Source organism: Microplitis mediator, chromosome 7 (assembly GCF_029852145.1).
Source record: "Microplitis mediator isolate UGA2020A chromosome 7, iyMicMedi2.1, whole genome shotgun sequence".
Classification (NCBI taxonomy): Eukaryota; Metazoa; Arthropoda; class Insecta; order Hymenoptera; family Braconidae; genus Microplitis; species Microplitis mediator.
Genome location: NC_079975.1, coordinates 13,200,496 through 13,223,648, shown reverse-complemented (window position 1 = coordinate 13,223,648; position 23,153 = coordinate 13,200,496). Strand labels below are relative to the sequence as shown.

Sequence of the window (23,153 nt, the reverse complement as noted above, 5' to 3'; positions counted from 1 at the left end):
CCGGATATTTCATATATTAACTCGGTGGTTTTATTCAAAGTACATGTAACTCTTTATCTTGGTCATTTCTATTAATTTCTGTCTAAAAACATTGAATTTATCAAGCACAATCGGGAGCAAAACTTTAAAAAACGATCCTTATTGATTATTTTCAATTTCTCGAATTCTCGGAGATTAATACGAAACGTCACTTTTTTCGGGCTCGAAAATACCAATGTATTTAAGTCATTTTCGACCTCAAAGAGCTCAAACATGTGTCGGCAACAATGTTTTCGAGCTCAAAGAGCTCGAGAACAGCGGGAAGTTTCGTGGCTGGCCCGCAGGGTCAATCGTTTTTAAGATTTTTTGTTTTTTTTTTTGTTTATACTCGTCAACTACCGACAAGGTCGATTTCAAATCTTAATTAGTGAAATGATGTGTTTTTTGCCACAATCGAAAGAGTTGATTAAATTTATAAATTGTTTAAACAATAAATTTACTCATGATTAAAATGAAAAATAAACTCAATTCTTTCATTAGTAATTGTGCATGAAAAGTGAAAAAAAATTATTATTTCCACTGATTTTTGATGATTACTAACTGTAAGATTCGTTTTAAAAGAAATCCATGTATAAATAAAATATATCTTGTTAAGTTCAGAGAGATCGAAATATTGTTCAGAAACATATGTCAAATAATGTATGAGAGGTTTATGAACAACAGTAAATTCTAAAGATGACCCAAGAGATTATTTGATTGTTGAACATTTATTTTGTGCTTTTTATCGTATTTTTAATTGCATAAACTTTTTCGTGTACATAAGTATAGATAAAAACAAATTGTGTGAAGAATTTTTAATGCCAGAGGCACAGAGAAATCGAAAGACCGGCCCTGGCGGTTGGAATGCGGGCGCGGCGTACAATCGCCTGGCAGCATGTGTGTGTAATAGCAATCAACGACACATTGCCACTTACATACACATAATATAGCAAGTAAAGGAATGAAGATGATACATACTCCACACATTTAAACCGTTTTGATATTTATTCGAGATCTACTTGCACAAATCCTCAAATGCCGGTGCATAAAATTTAAAATCTCCCTACATCATTATATGTTTTTTTAATGTTAATATATGATTTCTTAGCAAATGTAATCCTAATACGCACTTTAAAATGGATTAAAATATATGTAGGGTTGAATAAAATAAAATGGCATTAAGATTACCTATCCCTCGGATCGATCCAAGTTGTTTTTCTTGTATTATGATCGATGAAGTACACTTTTCCATCGAAGTCTTGAGCAACGTCCCACCCTTCCGGAAGCGGTATCTCCCCATTTCGTCTCCTTGGCATATTTTACTGCACTCTAAATTCATTAAAAAAAAAAGTATGAATAAATAAATCGAAAAAAGAACAGCTACCATTAACCGGTTTCCCAGCAAAATATACGGAATTTAACGAGTGAGACAGAGAGCAAGAGAGAAAGGTAAAGGTGGTGGGAGATTGACTCGCGCATTTGTAACCACACATTTATCTACATTACAAGTGTATACGCGATTTTATTCACGTACACACAATCACATTACATTACATTACATACTCTTATGAAGGGCTGTGACAAGTTTTATAAAGGCACGGAAGACGGGTAGATAGATAAGAGATATATTGAGAAAAAGAAGGAAAAGGATGAGATGAGGTGAAGGAGGAGGAGGAAACAACACATCACTGAGAGGGATACTCTCTATACACTCTTACTACTCCGCCATCATGAATACCTCATTATCATGAGCGGAGTGACGTCAGAGTCCCCGCCTTCAGATTCTTCCAGAGCGGAATTCCACCATTAACATTGCCGGGATATACACAGAGTAGATAAAGAATTCGAATGAGTTAGAAAGAGAAAGAAAGAGATATAGAGAAAGAGGAAGAGATAGATAGAAAAAAGAGCGTGGATCTCACAAAACGACCCAACGCACCGATGCAAAAACCCCGGAGGACACTTGTCTTACTTGCTCAAGTCTTCCTGCACTTTCAGTTCCCGCGTTGCACTTTTATTTCTTTTAATTCTATATCGTGCACTTTATCACTTCCCGGGGAATTTTTTAAAAATTACACTCACTTCACCACACTTATACACTGCATTCTCCTCTCCTATTATATTTTTTTTTTTTTTTCCATGAATTATATCATTTTAAATTCTTTTTTTTTTTATTATTCATTTTACATATCTACCCGACGTTTTTTATTTTATTATTTTTTAATAATCTTTCACATAAAAAATTTAATAATTCTATAATGTCATTGACAAGTGAATTATACGGTAGTGTTCATGACAAGTAAAAGCCATTTTATTTTAAAGTTTAAATTTAAAACAAATAAGTTAAAATTACACGTCCTCGTCATTGATATCAAATTGTATTTTCAATTTTTTTTTTTTTTTATATCTTTATTTTTTAGTTTCCAATTGAAGCAGCGCACTTGGTAGTATCAAAAGCTTCACATCAACTAACCTCTATCTCATTCGATTCCATTATATTTTAAAGTAAGAAAAAGGAAGATAAATATATATGTAGTATATACAGACATATACTTTTTACAAAATCCACGCACTGTCACTTGAAAAACTCGTTCGAGTAATTCTTGTTTCCACAAGTGTCTCTCAAGGAGACTCTCTTTCACTGTCAAATGTAAACCATCTAGATACAATATCAACCACTTAACAAATAACATTCACAATAAACTTTCTGGACAATAATACAATATAAACGATAATAATACTATATTTATATTTAAAATTTATTAACTTATTGACACTAGCTGAAGACGCGTTGAGAGGATGATAAAACTGAGAACATACTACACAATATTCCTATCAGTCAGCAACAACGGGCATGCCAGGAGTTCGAGACATGCCTGAACGTTTCATGCGGTACCAACCAAGTATCTCTCTCTTTTCCACCACCTTTCTCTCTACGCCCTTCTCACTCACTCTATTCTACTTGATTCCAGTTCTATAAACATCTCTCTCTCTCTCTCTCTCTCTCTCTCTCTCTCTCTCTCTCTCTCTCTTACTTTAGAATTTATCTTACATTTTCTCACTTACTCTCGGCTTTTACGCTCAGCCCCACTGTTTTTCTTGTCTCTCGTGTCTCTGACCGCTGCGCACGAACATTAGCGAATATACGCGACATGATACGAACAACCAGCTCGATGTCCTTTCTTTAACTTGCCCAGAGTTTCGCATATTTTCCACAACCTAAAAATACCGGCGCCACTGTATATTCAATTTGATACTTGATAGCCAAGTCGCAGGTGCTTAGGGAATGTTTCAATGTAATGTGCATTGAACGAAAACTTACGGCTTACGGCAGCAAAAGAAAAAAGAAAGAGAGAGAAAGAAAATGTCTAAACGGGGATAATGAAAAGAACGACATCTCGAATGCGATTCTCAAAACTTTTCTGGCATGCGGCGCGTGTCAGTACTTTTTTTTTTATCCTCAAATCTCCAGCTGCCCTTGAACCACGTACATTCTATTAAAATCGAAGGAAATGTAAAATCGACACAATCAGAAGGTCGTTTTTGATTAAATAGTGGGGATAAAGGAATATAAGATTAAGTAACAGTTTTTTTTTGCTTACTTTAATTTATATAATAGTATATAAGAACACTTGGAGGACCGTTTGCTAAAATAAAAAAATATTATAACCGGTTAACTCTACAGGCTATCCCTAGAACTTACATCAGTTTGATGCAAGCTCGAAGAACTCAAGACATCAATGAATTTATAAAACTCCGATTGTCAAGTTTGTGAGCTTGGAAAATTTTTATGATCTTGAAATTAGTAGATAATTAGCAATTTTTTTTTTTTTTTTTTTTTTTTTTTCAACAAATCAATTACAAAAAAATAACAAATAAAAATATGCACATGTAGAAAATTAGAAAAGCCACAGGTGCAATTTTTTGAATTATTTTTGTTTTTATAATTTATCGTTTCTAAAAAAATCCAAAAATTATTAGGCATCGGCAAATTTCAGTAACGTAAATTTTTCAATGTTGAGCTTTATAGAATATGTCAGAAATTAGAATAGAGAAAAAAAATACTGTTTTTTATTTTTTTAACGTTACTAACGATATCGTTCAAATAAATTAATCAATTTTATAGCAATTAAAAGGATTCATCGAAGGAAGATTCAATCAAATTTCCAGATATTAAAAAAAATATATATTTTATTGTTAATATTGTTTGAATATTTCGTCATTATTAGTTTAATAGGTCTTGCAAATTAAAAACAAAAAGAAAACCGGCTAACTTTTTCCTCAAAATTCATTTGAATCAGTTTATTCATCGAAAAAAAAATTTTGGATTATAACAACTTTTCCTAATTCTAGTCGAAAAACTTCAATTTAAATCAACTAAACCAATAGCAAGTCAAAAATGAATGAAAAACACATTTGATTTTAACTTGCTTTCGGCAAAAATTCGACCTATACTTATTATCCATTCGTCAAATTCACATTATTTTTTCGACCTGAGAAACCATTAAGTGATTCATGAATCTTATGCACGCAGAGAATTTTCGAGTAAAAATTAGCCATAAAGTTTGGTACTGTATGGAATCCAGCCAGTAACTAAATTTATGATACTGAAGTTAGCAGACGTCTAATAATTTTAGGATTTTTTTTTAGACGATAAACCATAAAAAAAAAATATTTGAAAAAATTACACCTATAGTTTTTTAAATTTTCTACATGTGCATATTTTTATTTTATTTTTTTGCAATTAATTTGATGAGAAATAAAAATTCAAAAATTTTTAAATGTCTGCTAACTTCAGGATCATACTAAATTTTTACTATGCTGTTAGTAGAAATCTCACTTCATTTACATGCTATCGAGTAGTATATCTTACAATGTGCAAGGGAAAATTAAAATATTTACCACATGCCCTCACAGTATCAAACTTTTTGGGTAGTTTTTACTAAAAATTGATTGATTATTGAGACTTAGATCTGATTATTTATTTTGAAATTCATCGACCTCGCCATTTACGAATTATTCACAAAAAAATTTTGAATTCTTTAATTTTCTTCTTTTAACATGACGTAAACCATTTGTTAATTAATTTTAAAATTAAATAAAAAATAAAAATGTAATTTAAAAAAAAAAAAACTTTTTTTTTTTTTCATTTTTCCAATAATTTCCAATTAAGTTTCCAATTGGAAACTATAAGACCGATCGATCAAAAATACTATTCAGGCCAAAGTTTCGAAAAATACCATTGTTTATCGGAAAAACAAATTTTGTCCCCATGAAACACACAATTTTAGATATCTGTGATATGTCTCATTTAATTTTACTAAATAATCCGTTTCTTCTTTTTAGAAGCCAATACTGCTACGAGGGCTCGACAAGATGCGAAAACATTCAACGCAATAAATATCAATAACTGTTAAATAATAAATTGTACACCAAGGGTGGAAAGTGACATTGTAATCTGCGTGTGTAATTACCTACTTGAGTCTAAGGCGAAGGTGGTAAACACGCGGATTGGGATATCCTAAATATACCGGTGTTAAAAATGCAATGGGTTCTTTCCTCAGATCATAACTAAAAAAGGCAAGGGAATTTCCTATCATAAATTTTAAGCTCACGGAATTCCCTGTCATAAAATCTAGATTTAAAAAAAAAAAACTCAAGATCTGTCTGGCCACCAAACAGAATTTTCTATCCTTAAGTTTTCTGATACTCCTTTGTAACTGCCTTTCCGTCTGCTTGCCTATTGTACCGAAAAATTTTAAACTGCACTGTATTGCTTTTCTAGCTCTCATCGGTCCCCGAACATTTTTCCTCCATTAATCCCTTGTGAGTTATCTAACAGCCAGACTTCTCCGGCCTTCGATCTTCGTACCTTTACTATCCGTCCTTTTTTTGCCCCTCACCTTTCCCAAATGACGTATATTGACCCTTAACCAATTACTATCCTTCGATCACCTATCTTTCCTACTTTCTTTTAGGAAACAAACAGAATGGGCGGTTTATTTTCCCTTTCTTGACATTTTCTCAACATGTCACGCCTACTCATCCTCACTCCAAAGGCCTTGCAAAATTAGAAAGACACTTAAATATTAATTTTACTAAGCAACATCTCGTGAATCTCTGCGTACATAAATTGTTTTTTTCAAAACATTGGATCTTTGAAGTAGTTTACTAAAACACGACAGTTCTCAATTCACCAGTTATCAATTGTTGTTTCGAGTGACGTTGCTAGTAGCTTGCATATTTTCACAACTGAATATAATTACGAAATATAAGGGATATTTATGTAGTTTTATACATTTTCAACGCCTGTTGAACTCAACTTGACTGTTGTACAGTTTTCTATCCATTGTCTTTTACGAGCTTCGCTACCCGCCGTATACAGTAAGTTAGGAGCCTCGCTGCCTATTTACATATCAGAGTGTTCGAATCTATCTGCTCATCGCTTAGTAACCCTGAGTCGAAATTTCAAGCCTGTTTTAATTGTATTCTTTTCCCGTACATTTGAGACAAAAATTCGACGATAAAAGTGGATCTCTATATAGTAATAGTACGCCTGGTTTCGTTGTAACTATAGTGGAGTTTTGTGCATTTTAGCCTGCTTTATTAATAATTTTCTGTCTAATAAGAACTGGCTCGTCTTTTGGCGTGATGTAGATACACCTTTTTTCACCAGATCTGCAACAAAAAATTAAATTTTTTCCATTGTTTACAAGAATGTTGGCACGTGTGTAAATTTATTTAATTTGTTTTGATTCCTACAAGAGAAAAGTCTAACTTCCTTTCCTCTAAGGGCAGAAATTTAAACTTTAGGTGCAAATATGGTGAGAAAAAAAGGTTTTTTATTTGTATCTTAATTTATTTCGACTTTGGTAATTCTTAAGGCTGGGCCGTACTAACTGAGTTATGAATTTTACGTTTCTTTTAAATTATTAACTAATTGTTATTACAGCAATTTTCACAGCTTCCGAAAAAATGGGTAAGACAAAGACTTTTTCGGAAGATTTTCGTCATTCGATTGATATAGTTATTTAAGACGTAATTAGAAAAGTAAAATTGTAAAGTTCAGTTAGTTCTGCCCACCTTTAACATCTGTTAAATATCAATTGTGCTAAAAAATTATCCCATTTGTGTAACTTAATCAGAATTCTACATCCTCTGTGATCATACCTACGGCCCTGAATTTAAATTCCAATATAAATAAAATAGACATGCGCACTTGAATGCAACAAATACTTAACGCCATACGGCAAGGCACAGACGTTTTTATTTTCACGTATGTTTATACATACGTGTACATATATACATATATATATATATATATATACGCTTGATCAGCTTGATCATCCTTAATCACGTGATCTTCCATTTACTACATACATATTTATATATTGCATTTAAATATTTTATTAAAATGTACAATATAAAGAAAGTAATCTACAGTTAATGACAAATCAGTTATACAAAAGTGATAGGTTATTTGATGATGTATAGAATTTAAAATAATTATTATAATAAATGTTATATATAAAATATTGTTATTAATACTTATTGTTAATCTGAAAAATACAAAACAATAATGGCAACCTCTGACAGTGATGACTTTGAAAGCGCAGATGAAGAAATAGAATTTCGTGATGCATTGCCTAAAAAATCATCACCACGTTGGGCACCTAATTCAACTATTGGTTCTGACTCTGATGATGATGTTTGTGCCACATCAGTTAAACAAAACTCATGGAGTTCTAAAATAAACAATAAAAAATATGATAATTCAACAGCTGCTAATGACACGTCAACCGTTTACAATTTTACATCCAATAATCTTGCTCAAGAATCAAAACAACAAACTGATTCAGATAAATTGCAGTCAAAGTTTTTGACAGAAGACAAGCAGCCGGTATGCAAACCAGAAATAAATATACAACAAAAAGAATCAATTTTGAATAATAAAACAAATTTTACTGAAAATGTTGAAACTAAAAAAGTAATCGAAGAATTAAATGAGACTGTCAAAAATAAATGTGATAACACAGATTTATTATTAGAAAAAAAAAAAAAAATAGCTTTAGCCCAAGTTGAAACACTAGATGATTCAAATAAAAAAGAAGGAGCACCGACACAACAGAAATCAAAGGGATCATCAAAATTTTCAAGTTCTGGTGTTAAAAAATTGGGATCTAAAATAGTATTACCTAATATTAAACAAACAACTGAAGAAATAAAATCGTTTCAAGTAAAAAATAAAACTTGTGAAGGAGAGAAAAAAGTTTATTTAAATAAAGAATGTTTGGAATTAGATGATGATGGAGCAATTAAAATATTAGAACGTGAAAGTTATTGGCATAAATCACTTGGTAAATCTTCATCTATCGATGAATTTGACAAAGATCAAATACCAGAGGAATTAAAGTCTAATAAAAAATTTAAAGAAGTATTTGGCATTGGTGATTGGGAAGATTTAAGTAATCAAAATAAAATCACAACTGAATTCGATACTGATAATTCACAGTCAGTTGCAAACAAGCCAGCAACAAGTGAAGAGAAAATAAATTCAAGTGCTGTAGGTTGGGGAAGTTGGGGTACTTGGGGTGTTACTTCTTTATTAAATACAGCTAGTGCAGGAGTTTCAAATTTGACTAGTCAAGTATCATATGGATTATCCGTTCTTGAGGACAGTATTAGTACTCCAACTTCAGACCTTGAGCAAAAACAAACATTTGATGAAAAATCTATTGGTAAAATATTCATAATAATTCTTAATGTATAATTCATAGAATAGATTTGATATTTTTATATAATTTTTTTTTAATTTAAAAATTTTACAGAAAATACAGAAGAGTCAATGCAACTGATGTCATTCGGGTTAAGTGATTTAATATCAGGGGTTTCTTCAATAACAAAATTAGTTGAAAATACAGGAACTAAAGTAATTAATGGTGGTCTTGGTACTTTAGAAACAATTGGCAAAAAAACAATGGAAGTACTTCAAGAAGGTGATCCTGGTTTAAAAAAAAAAAGAGCATTTTTTATGAATGAAAAGGATAAACCTATTTTATCACACATGTTGAGGGAAGCTAAAGAAAAAGCTGAAGCTGAACAAAAAACATATCAAGAGAAAGAACAAGCTCGAAAAGTTCATTTTGAAAGTTTATTTGATGATTTTCAAGGCCTCGTTCATCTTGAAGCACTGGAGATGTTGTCTAAACAGAGTACTATGAAAATTCAACAACGGTTGGTAACTCTAAATACAGATGAGGCTAAATCTATTCAAGAAACTTTGGATGAAGTCAAAGAACTTTGTGATCTTGGAGATGAAAATGACGACGACGAAAGTAATAATGATAACTTGGAAGAAAGATTGAAATCCCTTTGTGCAGATCTTGGTGTTATTATTTCATTTGATAAACTGTATCAGGTATAATTTTTAGAAATGATAAAATAATTTTTACGAATGATAACAAAACAGCACTAGCTCCATTCTTCCCACAAACAGAGGCAAACATTTAAACTTTCAGGTGCAGATCTAGTGAAAAATAGTATACACACCATGGAGGAAGGTAGGACGTCCCAATTCGATTGTTTGCCACCCTTGCTTTCAGCTCGGGTAGCCAAATACACACGCGGGTTGGGATATCCTATTTTCCTCCTTTGGTGTGTAATATACTATTTCATGATAGCAGCATCGAAACTTCGTTTCAGTGTATCTAGAGTTAGTCAAAAAAAGCTAATTTATTATCAGTCCAATGCCGCGAACGAATATTAACAAACGCGTAAATTGTGAATGCCTTCAGGCAGCGAACAGAAACAAATGTTTCTGCCCGCTGACTGAAGGCACTCGTAATTTCAATTCTGATACTTGTCATTTGTTTAATAGTATGTACAATATGTTGACACTAAAACTTTAAATCCCAATGCAAGTAGTCATGAAAAATATATTGTGTGTCAAGGGATGGAACGAAACGATTTCAGATTGCGGGTGATGTCATCCCTCGCCTACGGCTCGGGCAGCAAACTTTACCGTGGTCTGATATCGTTTTTTTTTTCATCTCTTGTCACACAATATACTATTTGGTTTTTTATTTTTTAATTTCAATTTTAAATAAGAATTTTAAGAATAAACTAATTGAATGTGTAAATTTTTATAGCTTTGGGAAGAAAAAAAAAAATATATTACCAACGTATCACAGTCCGAATCATCAGTGTCTGATCGAGAAGTTTTTGAAAATTCAATTTCATCGTTGGCACAATTTACAGCATATTGCGTCGAAAGGTTTCATAAAACTGCTGAACTTATTCTTATCAAAGATCGTCGAAGTACAGTCAATGAAGCAGATGCACTTGTACAATTAACCAAAATTTTATCACTTCAAATTGGAGTAATTGCAAATTTATTCTGCAAGTGTCTTAATGAACGTATGCAAGGCTCCGATAAATCAAATGATTCTGTAGACATAACAACAATATTTCTAGAGGTTAGTTTATATGTAATTAATTAATAAATAAATTTATTAATTAATATATTTACATAAAATATTAATGTTGTTTTTTTAATATAGGCGACAAATGCAAGCTCATATGTTCAAGAAGCATTTCAACTTTTAATTCCCATTCTTCAAGTCGGCGCTATTTGATGAAAATGAAATTTTTATTATCGTTAAATATAGAAAATCATTAAATAATTTCACTATAAATAATACATTTTTCTTATTAAATTTTACACTAACAAAGACGATCGTTTTTACTTTCGTAATATAAATTACAAAAATATTCAAACCCAACTTATTAAAAATTATAAAAAGTTTTTTATTTTTTATTATTATTGAAGGAATTATAACGATTAAATCTCACAACATTGTCATACTTCCTTTACAAAAACACATTCACAAGTTATTGTCATTAACATTCTAATTTTCAGTTCAACTCATGATGTAAAAATGAAAAAAAAAAAAAAAAAAACAATAAACATGAGAATATTGTTATATAAAAAATTTCAACAATATTTTTATCTAAATATGGTTTTAATCCATCAAAGATATTTATTAATGCGCATAATTTGATTATGAATAATTAAAATTAATAAAATCGAATATGCGCAGTTATTTATATCAGTGTTTCCCACGCTTATTTCCAATCGGTGGTTTTTGTAGTTGGAAACATGAAGTTGATTCACTCGTAGACAATGGTGCGGTTAAATTCAAAGGTGGATTGAAATTTAAGCCCGTCGTAGGTGGTTTCATTGAAGTATTTAATGAAATATTGCTCGCTGATGGCAATGTTGGATTTCCCCAAACTGAAAAATAATAATTATTAGTATAACTATATGTTGCAACTAATACTATTATCGAAATTATATTTTATCAATAGTGCACGGAAAAAAAGAACTTTAGAAATTGAGAAACGACAAGTGATATAATGATAAAATGATCCGCAAATACTATCATTCTACATAGTAATTATTTTATTTATAATTAAAACGTGAATAATTATAGAATAAGTATTAAAATTTATTGTTTATGCAAAAAAAATTAGTATTTGAACTTTAAAAATCAAAACTGAAACTTAAAAAATTTATGACACTGATTATAAATTTTATCGTTTGGAATGTTAAAATTCCCTATATTGACACCCATGTTCCGGGTTATAATTTCAAACACTAATTTTTAAAGATTTTTTTATTCCCTGATTAAATAACTGAATTCGACCGAATTAAAAATTTTAATTCTGTTATATTCTGTCGAATTCTGCAAAACAGAATTCAACTGAATTGAAAATTTGAATTTGAATTAAACAGAATAAAACCGATTTAAAAATTTCAAATTCGTTTTAATTCAGTTTAATACGGATTCAGAACCAGAAATTGGAGAATTACTTTCGAATTAATCAGAATTAAACCGAATAGAATTATTTAAATTCGTTTTAATTTGGACGAATTCTGGTTTTCCTGCCGAATTAGACAGAATTAATTTTTAAGTTAGGTACCGAATTAACAGAATGTATTTGAATTAAATAGAATAAAAAATTGAATTCTGTTTGATTCGATCGAATTCAGTTGTTTAATCAGGGTTTCTGTGTGCATACGAACTAATATAAAGTTTTGACTTTTTTTTTTTTAACTATAAGATCTATGTTTAAAAATTTATCGTTATTTTATAATAAAAATATAGTTAGCTTGTTTATCGACTATTCTATGAAATTCGTAAGAATAATAATAAGAAATAATTAATATATGATGTTGTTATTTATATTAAAAAAAAACTTTGACGTTGATTAAATTTTTTTTAATTTGCACAATTTAATAAATAATCATAAAAATCAAAGCATTTTAAATCAAATCTAATCGAATTTATCACTGAAATCAATGAAATATATAGATATATATATAATAGGGTGCGTCATTTCGGAGCAACATTTTTTTTTTTAAGTGCATGTGGAAAAAATCATAGTTCAACACAAAAAAAAAATTGTCGCGCAAGAAAAAAAGTTCTATGTCAACACGGGAAAATTTTTTTTTTTAACTTTGAGTATTTTCAACTCGTTAACAAATCAATAGATCAAATACATATTTTTGTAGGAAATTAAACGCTCTACAAAAAAGGTCTTTTATTATTTTTTGATAAATCCATCTGTTCAAAAGTTATTAGAGTTCGAAGTAAAGTTGGAGATTTTTTACTTTTTCGGCGAAACTATCAGACTTATCACAAAATGTTATAGAGTCTTTTTTGTTGACAATTTTATTCTCTATAAATTATTATAAATAAATATATATATATATATATATATGGGGCATTCCACGCCAAATCAACCACTTTTGAATTCGACCTCTTTAATTTGGCTGAAAATTTTTTCTCTTTTTCTACCCTATCAAAAACGTTTCTCATAATTTTTTCAAATTTTTTCACCCAACCGAAAAAAAGTTATAAATTTTTGAAAAAAATGGCTTTTTTTATTTTAAATAGCTATAACTTTTTCAAAATTCGACTGATTGGAACGTTTTTTTTTTCAAAATTTTTGTTTTTAAATGTACTTTTTGAAAAAAAAATACAAAAAAATTATTGCAACCTATTTTCATTTTTTTTTTGTAGATTTTTAGAAAAAATCAAAAATTTTTCGATGTTTACCATTTTTGATTTTTGATTTTTTTGTTTTATATAAAACTTTGACATTTTCTGCAGATCCTCAAATTTTTTCAGAGTGATGTTTTTTCAATTTATATTTTTTTTTTCCAATTGAAAAAAAAAATTATTTACAACTAGCCTTATTTCTCAAAACACCATGCTTAAAATTTTTGAGAGTGCTCAGAAAATTTTCAAATTTGAAAAAAAAAATGAAAACAATAAATTTAAATGGTAATGTTCGAAATAATTTGAATTTTGTTCGAAAAATCAAGTTTAAAAATAGAAGGACCTTCTGAATAATTTTTTTGTATTTTTTTCTGAAAACTACATTTAAATACGAAGAAAATGAAAAAAAAAAGTTTTCGTTTGGGCCATTTTTGGACAGATGCTGGCAATTCAACAAAAAATTCTTTTAACCATAAAACAATGAGTGTAGAAGGAATTTTTTTGAATTGCCAGCATCTGTCCAAAATTTTCAGCCAAATTAAAGAGGTCGAATTCAAAAGTGGTTGATTTGGCGTGGAATGCCCCATATATATATTCATAAATTTATATTTTTTTTTTTTTTTGAATAGTGCAATGCTATTTATGTTTAACAGCATTCTCAGATAATAGTCCCTACTTTTTAAAAATATTTAATAACTTTCAACTGTGATAACCGTATGAAAATCTTATTTATTAATAAAGAGAAAAAAATTAAAGCATTAATTGAAAAAAAGACAACGTAGTTACAACTCTCGCCAAAATATAGATTTCAAAAGAAATTACTTACAGTTGTTATTAATTTGGAGTTTAACGAAATTTGTTAAATAAATTTCAGTAAAATGTTCCATGTCAATATTATTGTACAAAATGTCAAATCTTGAAGGCTGAAATTTATTTAACAAATTTCGTTAAACTCCTGATTGATAACAATTGTTAGGATTTTTTTTTAAATCTATATCTCAGCGAAATTGTAACTACGATGTCTTTTTATCAATTAATACTTAAATTTTTTTTTCAAATGATTAATAAAACTTTAATACGGTTAGGACCATTGAAAATCATTAAATATTTAAAAAAAGTGGGGAGCAATGTTTGAGAACGCCCTTAACTCGAATAATAGAATAAATCGACCAATAAATTAATGATCGAGCTATGTTTTGTAGTTTTTTTTTTTTAAATAATTTAAAAAAACAATAAAGTTTTAAAAGTTATATTTAGATAAAAATTCATACGGAATTAAAAAAAAATTATAAAAGTATGGAAAAAAAATGATACATACTAATAAATGGATTAAATATTTCAGTAGACGCCCGATTCAAACATTACGATAAATTCTTATAAAAGTTTGTTTATCAGAACTAATTAGAAATTCAGTATTTGAGCTAAAATTTTAAAAAGTGAATGTTTGATGATTAATTGTGCATATAAAAGCGTTGTAACTATTTAACTTGGTAATTATATAGAGGCGAGGCAAGCGGCTGAGGCAGCCGTTCAGCACGCGCGTGGCTCGGGCGATCACCAAAGTTAAGTAGCATCGAGCAGGATTACTACTTGGCTGGGTGACCGCTTAGCCAAGCGTCGGGTCCGAACGAAAGTCTCTGACCGTTAGGCGCGGGATGAGGAGCTAGTGATCGGTAAAATTCCCATTTTACCGATGACTAGAGAATCACCCAAACCGAAAACTGTACTGGCTCTAAGTTTTCTCTGTGGTTTTCCTACGCCACTGCACCTCCATTGCACTAGGAAGGTATAGTAGGGCATTACCGTAATGTTGCAGTACAAGCATAAATCGGGCTACAGCCGCACAATAAAGGAGGTAAAAGAGAAATAGGATGGTTAACAAATAAAAGTATTGAAGCTAGATTGTAATAACCGCAAGGTGAATCAATAAACAATAAATCAAAATAAAAAATATAGAGGCGAAGCTGCTTACACTTAATAAGCAAAAATCCAATTTTATACATTTTGCTTCGAACCGAGGTTTTTTAGTAAGTATATGTCGGCGGATTGAAGATATTTTTGCTTAATTAGATCTTTCTTAAGCATTAATAATTTATAAATTTATACATAAAGTATAAAATTAATTTCAATATTATCTTGGAAATTTTTAAGTTCCGTGCAACCATACATTATTTTACATAATTTTCTTATTTTTCTATGTACTGACTCTTAAATCAATCTCTAAAACTTAACTAATATGTATATAATCGGTAGCAGTTTCGTTTTGAGTACGTTAACGGACTCGTCAACAAGGCTATGCTAACATACTTTTACCTACATCTTATGGCTTTATATAAAAATTATTGTTATATATTTAAAAATTTATTTTGGCAAATTTGTAATATTTCATGATATTTTTATGAATTTTTTTTTACCCTTTTGGTGCAAGGTTTGAATTAGGTATCATGTGTTATAGACAAAACTAAGGCCAGAAAATTTAATCCGCCGTGTAACTAAACATGTGGAAAAAGTTTATTTATAGAAATTTAAAATGTAAGCCAAGGAACTTTGAAAAATGTGTGGAGCCCCGCTTCTAGACCATTACCGAAAAGTGAAATAAAAATAATAATAACAATTATGATTAGCCGCAACCAAAAACAGATTAATAAATTCAATCGTACACACCTCGAACAAATTTTATAACAATTGATTTTGAAGTTTATTTATTGAGTTTCAAGTATTAATTATAGTTTTTATTTTTTTTTTTTTTACTTGATTCAATTTAACTGTTAATTTATAGCAGTAGTAAATTTTTGCATTCGAAGTGTGCAAAAGCAAGTGCAGATGATGTTTATTTTTATTTGCTAGTTAGAATTTTTTTTTTTTTAATAATAATCATAATAATTTGAGCTTTTTTAAAAATAAAATATATTAATACACTTATGGTTATAAACCCAAATATTTAGGAATGAATTTTATGAAATAATTTACAAATGGACATTTAATATTTTATAAAAAATAATCTCAAGCCTTTAGTTTGTTTAGCTACAATGACATAAATAAAATAGTGGCAAAAAATTCAGTACCTCAGTAACTAAAATACAGCATTTTTTAATTTCCTGGAAATGCAAAATCATAATAAAATAAAAGTTAATAAAATTTTAAAAATTGCATTACTAAAGAAAACATCAGCTGGATATAATTTTTTGAAAATCGACTAATATTGAGTAAATAAAATAATGAAGAAAAAAATTTGTAATTCTAACATACTTTCAGTATTGAGTTAAAATATCGTGGAGCTTGTTGGCGGAATCAAAATTTTACTGCTCTTTACTTCACGTAAAACCTGAACGGAGGAAACTCATATTGACACTTACAATAATATATCAAGAAAAAAATAGACTCCATATATCACTTTTGCTAATTATTTTTTATTTTTAATTATTAATTTATTAACTTACCCATAGAATTGGCAGATCCATAACTTGGTTGTCTATTCGTATTTAATGTTGTCGATGATAAAAAACTTTTATTTCCTACAATAAATATAAAATTAAATATAAAAAAAAAAGTTTACAGTCCGTATGTCATTTGTTTATTATTTATTACCTGGACCAAAAGGCGTAGGACCTATGGTAATTTTGCCTACGCTATGCCGATTACTTTTACCATTTGATTTAATTTCTTCGAATACGTTTGTACTATCTTTCAAAATATATTTTCTTAAATTAAGGTACTGTTCTTTTTGCTGTTGTACTTTACTATGAACACTTTGTAGTCTACCGGCAACAGCTATTAATGATTCATGAATTTTACTCATTGCCATTGTTAATTCTATAATTAAAATATATAAAAGTTAAAAAAAAAATATTGAACAATAAAATAATAATTTTAAAAAATAAAATAGTAATTTACAGACCTTGGGGTGTTAATGCCCTTGGAGTCATCATAGTTTGAATATGTTTTTCTGTAGTCTCAATTTGTGATCTAAATAACATCAAATCTTGTTCAAAATTTTCAGCTAATTCGATGAAAAACATTAGCGGAGCTGTATTTTCATATTGTAAGCCAGCAGGTGTATCATGAGTTCTTTGTGCGATTTCAGCATTTTGTAATGCTTTAGCAGTGTCTTGTTTAAGTTTATCAGCTAATGCACGATCTCGTTGAACAGATCCACCTAAAGTCGTTAGCATTTCCATCAACGATGCAGTATCTTCAGCGCACCGATTTAGTGGTCGTGCTGAACCTCTTGCTATATCAGAGCTTAAGCTTTTTTGAGTTTTAACATATTCTCTAAAAAATAAATATTAACACTTATTGATAATAAATAAATTTAAGTCGATGAAAAATAAAAAAATATAAATATTACTTAAAGCTTTCAATAGTCTGCGTAAGTTCATTCGGAATAAGATTTTCTTTTGCTATTGTCGGACCATTACCACCATGTGAAAAACCTTTACTACTTAATGAAACATCTAAACCACCGAGTCCTTTATTAATGCTTGTTGTTGATGATGCTTGAACAGTTGATGTTCCTGATGGTTTGGCGCCGAATAAACTTACACTAGGAGTACCACCGAGTAATGCTACAAAAATATATTTTTTATTTATACAAAGAATGATACATAATAAATTTTCAAAATAATTATTGTGTACTAACATGAGGAAGTAGTAGTTGTTCCAAAATTCAAACCAGTTGTTGGAGCACTTGTAGTAGCCCCAAAACCTACAGAACTCGATGGAGCAAGAGCTCCAAAATTAAGACCTGTTAGAGAGGTTGCTGAAGTTGTTGGAGTACCAAATAAACTAGGAGGTGCTGTAGTTGTTCCAGTATTTGACAAGAGATTGCCAGCAGGAGTAGCCGTTGAAGATGTTAAACCAAAATTAAAATTCGACGTTGGTGCACTCGTTACTGGAGTTGCAGCAGCAGTTCCAAATGTTAAACTACCAGTTACTGGTGTTGACCCAAATGCCGGAGTTGATAATCCAAATCCTGTTGTGGACCTATAAAAATAATATTAATTATTACAATAATTAACTTACAAATAAGATTCATGTTTATTATTTATAAAAACAAGGTTATTTAAATGTCATTATTACTTTGGGGTACCAAATGTTCCAAAACCAGTGGCAGCTGCTGTAGTGGTTGGTGTACCAAAGCTAAAATTAGCCATTTGTATAACTATTTACGACAGTTTATAATTAATTATCTTTATTTTTTAATCAGCTACTTCATTGACATTTACAAGACAGAACATGAATAATGACCAAGTAGGTTAGGAAACTATTTTTTTCAGCATAAGTGGCGCTGGCGACTTCATCAGAAAAAAAATTTAGATTTAGACCAATCAGCAGACAAGTGACTTGAGCATGGAGGGTAGGGATGGACAATGTTGGTAAAAAATATCGACATCGGACTATCGATTGTTTCAATTTCTTGTCTGTTCTTTCCATCGGAACATCGATTGTTAATATCGATGGTAAGAATAAGCGCGAAAATTTGAAAAATTATTGCTTCAACCGATGTAAAACGAAAAATCGAAATCAGTGTTTTTAATTTTGAATTATTATTGTTAAAAATTAATGATATTGAGTGTAACAGACATTAAAAATTTTATTTTTTGATAGATAAATTACTGTAATAAAAATATTTACGTGCGCAAATTTTTTTATTTCTGTTAAAGTAATTTAGTTGTTAAGAAAAAAAAAAAAAAAAAAACATTTCGATGTCTGTTAATTTCAGTATGATAATTTTAATCAGTAACGTTCAAAAATAATTTTTACAACATTTTTTTTCCTAGATGATAATTCTGCCGCTTATAATTTTATTTTGGAGTTAATATCTACGGGATAGTATCCTCTGCAGCATGCAGAGTGGAAAGTCCTATATCGAAGTTTCGACGGGGTTGATTTTGTCCCAATAAATTAATATTCAAATGCGTTAGATTCTTCATTAATGAAAAAAAAAATTTAATAAAAATAAATTAATTACAAGACTTTTCTTTTGCATTTTATTTACTTTCAAATTCGGTACCAAATGAGCTGTATGAGATGAATGAAATGCAACGGAATTGTAAGAAGTTTGGATGAAATTAAAAGACAACAATTGAGACGTAAATATCTGGATCTCTATTGCTTTCAAAAAATAATCATGGTGGGATCGACTCACCTAAAAAATTAGCACAGGTGTGTCTTAATATACCGAACAAAACTCTAAGAGAGAACAGGTTACTATGGATACCACAGAATCTTTAAGCTAGTCTATGAAGTTTCTACAGAAATCAATGTTTTCAGTAGTTCATACGAAAAATTTAAATCGGAAGTAATGAAGTATTTACACAAATATATGTAAGCAATAATATATATGTTAACAATTTACAATTTAAGAAAGCATTGAGATTTAATTATAAGCAATATGTAAAAATTGTAAAATGCAGATAGCGCTAAATAAATTAATAAATAATTTTTGCACTGGACATTTTAAATGGATCCTTAATAAAAAATATTTTTCATTAATTTTGTAAATCTCATCTTAACGTTCTGATAAATTATTTGTGAAATTTCATTTCCATGCTTAATTTTTTGAACTATATTGAACTAAAATAATTTGTCAACGATGATTCAATGATTTAATTAATAATTGTGATAATTATTCTTGACAGTGAATAATTAAAAAAAAAAAAAAATTAAATATAAAATAAAAATAATGAGAATTATATTAAAATTATCAAATGTATAAATTAATTTTTGATCTTTTATTGAAACGACATGTTATGTTTACAAAGATCTTTTAAACTGATTCTTGAACTGGAGGTTCGTAACCTTCGGGTCTATCCACTTTTGATCCAGCTTCACCAGGTTCGCTGGTCTTACTTCCACCATCCCCATGTAACTCAAGTAATTTGCTGAGTTCAAATCTAGGCTTTTTCAAAACTTTAACTTTACGAATGTAAACATCGTGTAGGGGATAAATTCCTTGACATGCCTTTTCAATATCTTTAGCGATGGCATCCGGAAGTAACTTGCTGACAACACCTTTTAAGTCACTCTTTGTAATGTCTTCTGTAATTGTAGATACCATTTTCCGTCTTATGTTCCTGACCTGAAATTAGAAAAGAAATAAATAAATATTTATTTCGAAATTAAACTTTTAAATTGCACTAATTCTGGTGACTAAGTAAATTAACTTAGTGATATTAAAAATATTACTAATAAATTGACATAAATCAGACTATTCCAACCAACTGATTTGTTATATAGTAATTGTTGCTACACAATATTAACGCCTTTCATATGATAAAAATAAAGGCGGGGTAAGAGTGTTCTTTATTGTACGCAATAAAAAAATTTCCATTAAAATTATAATAATAATAATGGAGTCTCTATTGCGAATTGATTAAAATTATAATTATTTAATATTTACCTGGGCATGTTGAGCGTAACACGTTTTTCTCTGGCTAAGTTGATCTTTGTTGGTGAAACCAATGCAGAATACTCTTAATAAATAACCATCAGTTGTTTTTACGTCAACGTTGGCTTCAATCAACGTTTGCCACTTTTTTACCATAGATCGGAGCTTATCGGTTGTTAAATCCATACCGTGGAAATTAGTGAGGACACTTCTTCCTTGAACATCTTCCGCAATTAAACGGAATTTACGGAAAGATCTCTCAGCATCTTGATCATTTTGAAGATCCGCAAGCGAAACTTCGAAAACACGCGATTTGAGTCCTTCGGAAGCTATTTCTGTAAAAAAGAACATTGATGATTTAATTTAAGACCAAATAAATTTTAATTATAAGTTAATACACTAATTCACACATCCAAGTTCTGTAACGTGATACTAGAATTGCTTAAATAAAAATTTCCAATAGTTAAGTTCAATTTCATGTCAAACAATAAATATTACGTACTGCTTAAGAATTAATTACAACTTCGAATAGTTATTGAATAAAAAATTGAGAAAAAATGAAAAGACAGCTTACTTGTTCCTTGGGTTCTGTTAACCAAAGTTTTGCCGACCTGGCGAGTTGTAAACATGGACGGTGCCTTGACATCATACCAATCCTTACGAGTGAATGGATCTACACTGCAGCATAATTTAAGATACCCATTATTATTAATGTACATATAAATTAAATCATAGCATTAAAAATAGATTTAAAAATTAATTTTATAAGTGTAGAATAACTTATTAAATAAATTAACGCGATGAATAAATAGTAAAACACCAATACACATGTAGAGTTGTATAAACCAAACAAACGAAATCTATCAATATTATAAACATCGCAAACTACCGGGATAAAATAAAAAATAAATAATTTAAATAAAACATAACTGAACAATAAATACAATATATTGATTACTTACATCTTCTTTTTAATTCCTTTTTTTCCACCTTTGGACAAACCCTTATTTTTACCAACCGCCATTGCTGAGAGCACAGGCTAAAAAGAAACCAGCATGGTTTAGATTGTTAAGCCGGAAGCGCCGAAAGTCATTGGTTGGTTCGAGTTATGTCACCAGTGATGTTACGCTGCTGTTCTATCCCTAACATCAAACGCCATCTGTAGCCATATCTGGTTCGTCAAAAAATTTAAATGTCAATTTTATACTGAAATATAAAATAACTCATTTCATCATTTTACCTACAAGACGAAAGATATTTGAACAAGCATGATAATTGAAGCAGGAGACAACTGGAAATTCTTTTATTTTTAAGTAAACAGATAGAATTATAGTAAAAACAAATTTTTAATTTGCATATAAAGGATTTGCTAGAAGAAATTAAAACTAGAAATTTCAAGCTTCAGATTGCTTTTTTTAATTTTTTGATATGTCTTGATGTGTTTTTTTATTCCCTTAATTTTTTGGAAAAGTGTATATAATTTTGTTTACAAGAAATGATGCTGAAGGTAGTCTACACTTGAGAATTTTAGCGTTTTTAATTACCAAGTTAAATGACATCAGAAAATTTTTGAAAAATATATACACAATCAAATTATTTATAATTTTTAAGATGCATTTTTTTTTAATTTTTGCTTATCAGTATTTACTTAGTTTATTGAAAATAAATAAATTTTTTTAATGACTGCTACTTTCAGCATCATTGTAAAAAAAAAAAATCCGATCTTTGCTGTATTCCCTGTTATAAATTCTTGACAGATTTATTTATAGATATTTAATATAAATGTGCAAGTTCAACAATATAAAAATCAATCGATATCAGATATTAAACAAAATAGCTGAATTTTTTCATTGTATGGAAATGCAACTTCAAGTTTAACAAACATTGAATGTCGCGACTACTATCACATTAACGAAATCAAGATTTAAACATAAAAAAAAAATACACATATCATTTATAACATTGTCAGTATTAGGAACTCAATAATGTTGGACTCTGTTAGAAGTTTTTTTAAAGACTTCTTGCAGTAGGCTTTCTGACTTGGATGCTATCTGGGTTTGCAGAAAGAAATGATAAAAAACGTATTTTTTCGAATATCTTTGAAAAAATTGAATCGATCGATTTCCAATTCTAATGATTTAGAACTTAATAAAACGCGCCGATTGCCGCAAGAACTATAATTATATCTGAGATATATCTTAATTGGTTAATTAGTTTAAAAGATATCGACGACGAAAAATTTAAAAAATAACATTTTATAACATTACTCCTGGATAAATCATAATATAGTGTACTAAAATGTATTCAAAATCATACCAACTCTTCGTTTTTATGGTGTCTCTTGATTATCACATAACGTAATGCAACTCGTTCTATAGTTATTACCAACAAAATTATTGAAAAAACACCGTTTTTAATATTTTATTCGGATATTTTATATATTATTGCTCTAATCTAAGTCAAAACTCATTAAATCTTTATAATCGTGAATTAAAATTTAAAAAACGCTTGTTCCTCATGATTATTTTCGATTCTTAAATGTTCGAACTTTAACATAAACCGTAACTTCTTGTGTTCGAAAAGCTCATAAAAAACAATTGCATTTAAGACTATTTTCGATCATCCTTATGATAATCATTTCATTTTATATAGCCAATCCTTCTACTGCTATATTATTTATA

The 23,153-nt window shown here is 29.3% G+C and overlaps 4 protein-coding genes across 10 annotated transcripts in view; 1 reads left to right on the top strand and 3 right to left on the bottom strand.

Moving 5' to 3' along the window:
• Positions 1 to 3,217, bottom strand: part of LOC130670928 (protein kibra) — a 75,233-nt gene extending 72,016 nt beyond the window's left edge. The window contains exons 1-3 of one of the 5 annotated variants that reach the window (XM_057474564.1): positions 2,492 to 2,937; positions 1,757 to 2,132; positions 1,207 to 1,347 (exon numbers count right to left, since the gene is read on the bottom strand). In XM_057474564.1, coding sequence (XP_057330547.1) covers positions 1,207 to 1,334 — 128 coding nt within the window. In that variant the 5' untranslated portion in view covers positions 1,335 to 1,347; positions 1,757 to 2,132; positions 2,492 to 2,937. Of the gene's footprint in view, positions 1 to 1,206; positions 1,348 to 1,756; positions 2,938 to 3,084 lie in introns of those variants that run through there. The other 4 variants (XM_057474567.1, XM_057474563.1, XM_057474566.1 and 1 more) reach the window with 4 other exon arrangements.
• Positions 3,218 to 6,175: 2,958 nt separating this feature from the next.
• Positions 6,176 to 11,044, top strand: LOC130670929 (protein FAM114A2). Its single transcript, XM_057474568.1, has 5 exons — positions 6,176 to 6,842; positions 7,164 to 8,756; positions 8,847 to 9,436; positions 10,167 to 10,493; positions 10,578 to 11,044. Exons 2-5 carry the CDS (start codon positions 7,598 to 7,600, stop codon positions 10,650 to 10,652), a joined length of 2,151 nt encoding a protein of 716 aa, XP_057330551.1. The 5' UTR covers positions 6,176 to 6,842; positions 7,164 to 7,597; the 3' UTR covers positions 10,653 to 11,044.
• LOC130670933 (nuclear pore complex protein Nup58) lies at positions 10,801 to 18,352 on the bottom strand. Of its 3 annotated transcripts, XR_008990455.1 has the most exons (9): positions 18,162 to 18,352; positions 17,722 to 18,065; positions 17,431 to 17,647; positions 16,981 to 17,354; positions 16,671 to 16,895; positions 16,523 to 16,597; positions 16,332 to 16,407; positions 16,148 to 16,180; positions 11,182 to 11,311 (listed from the first exon to the last, which is right to left on the bottom strand). XR_008990455.1 is itself a non-coding variant. In XM_057474573.1 (8 exons), exons 1-7 carry the CDS (start codon positions 18,233 to 18,235, stop codon positions 16,173 to 16,175), a joined length of 1,317 nt encoding a protein of 438 aa, XP_057330556.1. In that variant the 5' UTR covers positions 18,236 to 18,351; the 3' UTR covers positions 11,182 to 11,311; positions 16,148 to 16,172. The 3 variants fall into 3 exon arrangements, 2 of the variants coding, with proteins under 2 accessions (XP_057330555.1, XP_057330556.1); XM_057474573.1 differs by lacking the exon at positions 16,332 to 16,407 and having other exon boundaries at positions 18,162 to 18,351; XM_057474572.1 differs by lacking the exons at positions 16,148 to 16,180; positions 16,332 to 16,407 and having other exon boundaries at positions 10,801 to 11,311; positions 18,162 to 18,351.
• Positions 18,353 to 19,797: 1,445 nt separating this feature from the next.
• Positions 19,798 to 21,592, bottom strand: LOC130670938 (40S ribosomal protein S3a). Its single transcript, XM_057474580.1, has 4 exons — positions 21,435 to 21,592; positions 21,047 to 21,150; positions 20,485 to 20,807; positions 19,798 to 20,163 (listed from the first exon to the last, which is right to left on the bottom strand). Exons 1-4 carry the CDS (start codon positions 21,494 to 21,496, stop codon positions 19,852 to 19,854), a joined length of 801 nt encoding a protein of 266 aa, XP_057330563.1. The 5' UTR covers positions 21,497 to 21,592; the 3' UTR covers positions 19,798 to 19,851.
• Positions 21,593 to 23,153: the final 1,561 nt, after the last annotated feature.

Bases quoted from the DNA above. Each gene is read 5' to 3' on its own strand.
- LOC130670929 (XM_057474568.1), top strand. From the start codon at position 7,598: ATGGCAACCTCTGACAGTGATGACTTTGAAAGCGCAGATGAAGAAATA. The intron at 9,437-10,166 runs GTATAATTTTTA...AAATTTTTATAG, and splicing joins CATTTGATAAACTGTATCAG to CTTTGGGAAGAAAAAAAAAA. The intron at 10,494-10,577 runs GTTAGTTTATAT...TTTTTAATATAG, and splicing joins TAACAACAATATTTCTAGAG to GCGACAAATGCAAGCTCATA.
- LOC130670933 (XM_057474572.1), bottom strand. From the start codon at position 18,235: ATGGCTAATTTTAGCTTTGGTACACCAACCACTACAGCAGCTGCCACT. The intron at 18,066-18,161 runs GTAATAATGACA...TTATTTTTATAG, and splicing joins GGAACATTTGGTACCCCAAA to GTCCACAACAGGATTTGGAT. The intron at 16,598-16,670 runs GTAATAAATAAT...TATTTATTGTAG, and splicing joins TCCTACGCCTTTTGGTCCAG to GAAATAAAAGTTTTTTATCA.
- LOC130670938 (XM_057474580.1), bottom strand. From the start codon at position 21,496: ATGGCGGTTGGTAAAAATAAGGGTTTGTCCAAAGGTGGAAAAAAAGGA. The intron at 21,151-21,434 runs GTAAGTAATCAA...ATTATGCTGCAG, and splicing joins AAAGGAATTAAAAAGAAGAT to TGTAGATCCATTCACTCGTA. The intron at 20,808-21,046 runs GTAAGCTGTCTT...TCTTTTTTACAG, and splicing joins TAACAGAACCCAAGGAACAA to AAATAGCTTCCGAAGGACTC.